Source organism: Chenopodium album, chromosome 22, assembly GCF_948465745.1.
Source record: "Chenopodium album chromosome 22, dcCheAlbu1.1, whole genome shotgun sequence".
NCBI classification, from domain to species: domain Eukaryota; kingdom Viridiplantae; phylum Streptophyta; class Magnoliopsida; order Caryophyllales; family Amaranthaceae; genus Chenopodium; species Chenopodium album.
The window spans coordinates 34,941,513-34,948,710 of NC_137855.1; the positions used below are offsets into that span (position 1 = coordinate 34,941,513).

The following is a 7,198-nucleotide window of genomic DNA, read 5'->3' on the forward strand; positions in this document are numbered from 1 at the left end:
TAGATCAGCAGGATGAGAGCTTTGGTGTTTCCAGGGTTTAGGCTAGAAATCTCTCATAGGAACTCCAACTCGAGGCGTCTCAGCATGAGATCCCTCTGTTTCTTCCGCTTCCTCAGCATATTCCTGAGTATTTTCTCCTTCAGCATTAGGTTAAGGAACTTCTGCATTGACAGGTTGTTCCTCTTCCCTAACTGCCGGAGTTTCTTTGGAACGGTTGCTGAGTTCCTCATCTGGATCATCTTTTCTTGCAAGTCCTATTCAAAATCATCATTTTCTAGTTCATGAGCATTAAAATGTGTGTTAGCTTCATCAAATATAACATGAATACTCTCTTCAACACACATAGAGTTTTTATTATACACTATGTATGCCTTGCTATGATTAGAATAGCCAAGGAACACAGCTTCATCACTTCGCTCACCAAACTTACCCAAGTTTCTCTTACCATTGTTATGAACAAAACACCTGCAACCAAAAGTTTTGAAGTGTGATATGTTAGGTTTTCTACCTTTTAAAAGTTCATATGGTGTTTTCTTAGCTATAGGTCTAAGCATAACACGATTGATGATATAGCAAGCAGTGTTGACTGCTTCTGCCCAGAAGTTCCCGACAAGACCACTGGCTATCAACATTGTTCTAGCCATGTCCTCCAAGGTCCTGTTTTTCCTTTCCACAACTCCATTTTGCTGTGGAGTTCTAGGAGAAGAAAAGTTATGGCTCATTCCAGTTTCCCTGCAAAACTCATCAAACTTGTAATTTTCGAATTCTGTTCCATGATCTGACCTAATGTGGACTATTTGAAATCCACTTGTTTTCTGGATCCTTTTAGCAAAAGCAACAAACTCATCGAAGGTTTCGTCTTTGCTTGCTAAGAAGATCACCCAAGTGAATCTCGAATAGTCATCAACTATAACCAACACATATCTTTTTCCACTTCTACTTTGGACCCTCATTGGTCCACACAGATCAATGTGAATTAACTATAAAGGTTGCTTTGTTGTTATCATGTTTTTATACTGAAAAGATGACCTAATTTGCTTCCCCCTCACACAAGCATCGCATATGTATTGACCAGGGAACTTGACGTTTGGAAGACCAACCACCAAGTTTTGTAAGTGCAACTTGTTCATGAGGGAGAAACTTGCATGACCAAAACGTTTATGCCAAATTAAAGCATCATCCTCAATTACACTAAGACAAGTGAGATTGTTCCTTGGAACAGAATTGAGATCCACTGAATAAGTGTTCCCTTTCCTAGTTCCTACCAGAACAATAAGTCCTGTGTGATTGTTGATGATTTTGCAATTTTCAGTAGTGAAATTAACTGTGTTACCTTTATCACAAAATTGAGAAATGCTTAAAAGATTATGCTTCAAACCCTCGACTAAAAATACATTATCTATACAATGGGAACTTGACTTACCAACTTTTCCTTTGGCGATTATCTCACCTTTCTTATTATCTCCAAAAGTCACAGTCCACCTTCATAGGACTCTAGTGAGAGAAATTTAGATTTATCTCCAGTCATGTGCTTAGAACAACCACTGTCGAGGTACCATGAGTTGTTCCCCCTCACTAGATCCTGTAAAAGAACTTAAGGGTTAGTACGAGGAACCCTGGTTTCCTCGGGTTCCTTTGAAGAGGAAGAAGCAGAATCTTGTTTCTTTATCCAGACTTGTTTAATATTGTGTTTAAGTGAGATTTGCTTCTTGTTACAATTTGATTCATAGTGGCCAGTTCTACCACAAAAGGAGCAAATTTTGCTACTGGGTAAATCAACATATTTTTTCTGCTTTCCCTTATGCTTGATATGAACATAACCTAAGCCTTCAGTTCTTTTGGTTTGAGCATTCTCAATCCATTTTGGCACAGTGTACTGTTGAACATCTCTATTCTTTCGTGCCTCAAGTTCCTTCTCCAACTTAAGTTTTTCAAAACTCATTTCCTCAAGTTCCATCTTGAGTTTTTCAAAATCTTTGTTAAAAACATTTGTGGAGGAACTTTGAGCATTCAGGTCAGTACACATGAGCTTATATTGAGTCAGTTCAACACTTAGCATAATGTTATCATATTTGATCTTTTCCACAAGTTCCTTCAAGAGACGGTTCTTATCGAAAAGTTCAAAGAATCTCCCCTGAACATCAATTCTTTGTTTTTCAATCCAAGCACTGTGTTCTCGGGCAATTTGTAAAGCCTTTTCAGTTTCAGTTAAACTTTTAGTAACTATTCTCCAATCCTCATCATAGTCCATAACTAAATCAACTAAAGCTGATTTAGAGAAAGTCATTAAGTTTTGGGGATCAGGATATACCTCACGAGATTGAGTTTCTTCAGTCTTTGCCATGAGACAAAGATTGGCAGTTTCTTTTTCATTTTGATCTTCCTCATCTCTATCAGTATCGGAGTCTCCCCATGCAGCTATCATGGCTTTCCTTACATCAGTCTTGTTAAAGGAGCTTTTAATTCCCTTACCAGCCTCCTTGGTCTTCCCTTTCGCTTTTTTAGCATTGGCAATGGGACAGTCTTTGATCCAGTGATCAGGAGCACCACATCGATGACATGGATGCTCATTCTTTGAGGAACCTGCTTTCTTAACAAAATTCTTAGATTTGTTAGGTCTAAACATGCGTTTAAAACGTCTTACCAACATGGCAGCCTCCTCATCATCAACTTCAGATTCTTCTGTCTCATCAGCCTTGAGTGCTAAGTTCCTGGCCTTGTGGGTTTCACTAGTACTGCTCGAGCTTAGGTGCAACTCATGGGTCATCAGAGAACCTGCAAGCTGCTCAATATTAAATTTAGTGAAATCCTTAGTTTCTTGCAAGGCAGTTACCTTGGCTCTCCATCTCTCATCTTAAGGAAGACTTCGAAGGACTTTCCTCACCTGTTCATCAACTGGGATTTGCTTTCCAAGAGAAACTAATTCATTTATAATGTTAGTAAAGCGAGTAAGCATTTCTTGAATAGTTTCTTTGGGTATCATTTCAAATCTCTCATACTTAGACATCAAGAGATCGATTTTGGACCTCTTAACTTCATTAGTACCTTCATGAGTGACTTGAAGTAGATCCCAAATCTCCTTTGCGTTCTTGCATCCCATGACACGATTGTGTTCATGTGGTCCAAGTCCGCAGTGAAGGAGTTTGACAACAAGTGCATTGATTTCCATTTTATCATAATCCTCTTTGTCATACTTAGAGATGGGTTTAGGGATTACCTCCTTTTCAGCAGTGGTTTTGGTGACAACAAAATCACCAGCTTCAATAACTCTCCATACCTGATAATTTTCGGCTTTGATAAAGATTTCCATCCGGTTCTTCCAATAGGAATAGAACTTCCCATTGAACATGGGAAGACGTTGGGTATAGTAACCTTCTTCGAGTTTCTCGTGATTGTTCATTTCAAAGTCTCTTGAGTTCAGCAATTACCTCAGCAGGGTTTCCTGGTTTTATACGAGGAACTTAGCTCTGATACCAATTGTTGGATCTACTGAACGTTACAAGAGGGGGGGGGGGTGAATTGTAACTTAAAGAAACTTGAGCTTTTTGCGGAATTAAAACTAGAAAGTAAAGGAACACGAGGTGCAAGTTTCTCAAACACAGAAACTCTCCTTGACAACTTGTCAAGAGATAAAACTGTGACCTGATACCACACAGGATTTCTTCTTAGATTATTTGGATACAACACCTAATACAATCTAAGACCTCTTTCAAGTTCTTCTCGAACTTGAAAGCCTCTCAACCAACCCCTCTGTTGATTGAGCACTCACACTTTTGTAAGCCTAACTCTCTTACAAGCCTCTCTGGATTAACTCTCAACCCAAAGCCCTCTTCAAGTAACAACTCTACTTGAAGCAATTACAACTCAATTGTAAACTAAAACTGTTTGGCACTTGTGTGTTGGAATGACTCAAATTCTTTGCATGCTCAAGTGTATGTAAAACTGATTTTCTCTTCTGTATTTATAAGTGAGTTTTGTGCGTGAGATTAAAGCAGTAAGTCCACTACGCATTACTTCCTACTAAGTAGGAGATAGTGCCTTAGTGGAACTTGGCATGCAAGCCCACTTCCCACGTTTTGTTTAATCAGTAACATTAAAGCCGTTTGTTCCTTAAATTTCTCAACTGATTTTCACCCTTGAAGAGCAAGTCAGCACAACAGTCACTTCCCTTAATTTTCTCAAAACAGTTTAAAAGATTTTTCCCTTTTAACCGTTTAAAAACAATTTATAAGATAAAACCAGTATTTTTCATAAATTAATTCTAACAAGATAAAACTGGAAAAATAGAAAAAGATTTTATTTCGAAAACTAATTTATCTAGTATTTATTTATTGCTTAAAATATCTTTTTAATATCATCCTTAATTTATATCTTTTAATAAAATCAATTTATTAAATATGATTTTATACCTTATATTATTTTGAGCCAAACTTCCACACATTAATGCCAAACTTACAATAAGCCTAAAATCGAAAATTCTAAACTTATTATACCCTGATGTTTCACATGTTGATCCATCAGTAGATTTCGAGTCTTGATCTTCAAGGGACTCGAGTTCCTTGCCTTGAGTTTCTTCCTTGAACTCTTCAGTCTTTATAGCCACAGGAGCTCCCTTTCCACTCTAGGATGATCCTTACTCCATTAAGGCTAATAAAACCTATTTCCTATAAATCACATCTAACACACACACGTCATACATAAATACATGAGTTTGCTTTTGTTTGTTATTCACTTATCAAAACTCGGGTTCAACAAAGGAGAATCAGATTACCTAAGAAATGGATGATTTTTCATAGCATAAGACCAAATATTCAATAACCTCAAGCTTTCTCTCTCTAAGTAACAATGGAGTTTTCTCTCTCTCACCTAATGAAATAGTACCAAAACCTAATCTATTACTGAGTGAATGTAAGAATGTGCTGCAATATTCTGTACTTGGGCTATTTATAGGGGTACAAATAAGTATGGAAAAGACTAAACGGCCCCCAAATAAGGTAAAGGCTACGTTGCAAAGAACAGGGACTAGGCTCGGGAGCGTCCGCTCCAAGCTAGAAGCGTCCGCTCCAAGCTAGAAGCGTCCGCTCTGCTGTGCTTCCTTCAAGTTCACTACGAGGACCCAAGCGTCCGCTTCAAGTGTTGGAGTGGTTGCTTCACAGGCTGGAGCGTGCGCTCCATGGATTAAGACGGATGCCTCAGACCTCTCGACAATTTTCCAATTTTCTCCAAGTCTTGTCCGTTCCAAGTGCCAAGCAGACGCTCCAGGCACGAAGCGTCCGCTTCTGGGTCAAGCGTGCGCAAATCTCCACTAGGCAGCAGATGTGGCTGGGCAAGGGGTCAGAGCGGAAGCTCCTAAGGTCAAAGCGTCCGCTTCAGACCTGCAGACTTGGTCATTCGAGCTCCTCCTTGCTTTCATCCTTCCTCTTGCTTGGCCCATGGCTTTCTCCTCTCTCCCTAGCTCCTATGCATGAATCCAAAATGAGGATTTGAAACCTCTCACCTACAAATCACACAAAATACGAGCATCAAACGAGACACAAAGCACCACTATAACTATAATAATGTGAAATGCCTCGAAATCAAGGGAAAATCACATAAAACATGCAAAACCAAGAGAAAATCCAAGTTCCCACAATATAAGCCTAGATGACTTCAAAACGAGCACAAGACTAGTCTAAATACAGGCAAAATGAGAAGGAAAAGTGGCTCAAAAAGCCACTAATCATTTACGAATATTTAAAATATGGAAAGAAGCAGCAAGAAACCGTCAGATGTAACTTCCACGCACGATCTCACCCATGGAGGCCTATAAATAGGTGCAGCGGTACAGAAGCAAACAACAACAACATATCTCTCTTTTTCGCATTTAGTTCCTTTTTAGCCACAGTACACTTGGCTAAGTAGCCAAGTTAGCGTAGTTCATCCTATTATGGATCAGTAAGTTGTTCGTTTTTCATCCCATTTGTGTGAACATGGAGGTAATCATCCTTCCTTGTAATACAATGGTAGTCTGATACATATCCCTTTATAATGGATGGTGTTTGTTTCTCTTTCATTTTTGCTTGTTTTACGCTTCGACTTTGTTCCACAACAAGTTGTTCTTCTTATGTTCCATCTTCTTGATTAACTCTGATTACGTTACTTAGGAGCCATTTTACGTTAGCGAAGTTATCTATATAATCAGTAACCAGAGGGGCAGCCCCCTACCAAACTAAGAACAATATTGGGCGGTTGACTTGTTGGTGAAGTACAAAATCACCTCAACAACCACCATCCTGCTTATTAATCCAAGTGTAGAAACTTCCCATATTAGGATAGTCTATCAGACCACAAACATCAATACATGCTCTAAATCTTTGCACATCTCTTGTTTGAATAGGCCTCCCAATTCTATCCTCAAAATTTAAAGGACAGTTAAAATCCCCAGAAATAATCCAAGGTCCTACAATGCCAGTATTCATTCTTTCAATGCCCACCCATAACTCCTCTCTCAAATGATCATCATTAACACCATACACAACAGTAAAGTGAAAAGAGCTTTTAGTGGCAAAGTTCTTCACATACAAATGCATAAACTGATACTGCACCTCCACTTTGTCCACTTGAAAAAATTGAGGAAGCCAAGCCATAAGAATTCTACCTCTAGTGCCTTTGGAAAAATTTGAAGAAACATACCACCCATCTAACATTCTCTAATATACTTGGTTAAACACCACTCCTATAATTTTGGTTTCAAGTAAACCAACCAAACCTACTTTCTGATCCAAGATGAACTTCTTAACTTCCATCTGTTTATTAGGTCTATTGAGACCTCTAATGTTCCAAACCAAAATGTTATCCATTGGATATAGCATTAGGTCACTCTCCATCCAGAGGTATGCCCACATTAGCCATAACAGGAGCCTTGCCTCCACCATCATGAGTTCCTTTAGCCTCTAAAATATCATACTTATTCTTGATAGATGTAGCTTTTGGAGTGACCTCCTTTGGCACTCGAGCTGAATGTTTACCCACCTACATAGTCCACTGCCCCTCTTCTGGTTTATCTTGCTGACTCATCTCCACCGATTTTTCCTTGTTAAGCTCACCAGCAGCTCCTGGTTTATCAACCACAACTTTTGGTTTGGCAACCAATGTATCAGTGGCAGTGATCACCTTCTCTACTTCCTTTGGTTTCCACACCATTTTCCCTTTCTTTGGG

The 7,198-nt window shown here is 39.0% G+C and overlaps 1 protein-coding gene across 1 annotated transcript; it reads right to left on the minus strand.

Annotated features, from left to right (window-relative positions):
* Positions 1–980: 980 nt before the first annotated feature.
* LOC145604259 (uncharacterized) lies at positions 981–3,400 on the minus strand. The gene is made up of 3 exons (XM_081660192.1): positions 2,885–3,400; positions 1,609–2,782; positions 981–1,333 (listed from the first exon to the last, which is right to left on the minus strand). Exons 1-3 carry the CDS (start codon positions 3,398–3,400, stop codon positions 981–983), a joined length of 2,043 nt encoding a protein of 680 aa, XP_081516318.1.
* Between the last annotated feature and the right edge of the window lie 3,798 nt (positions 3,401–7,198).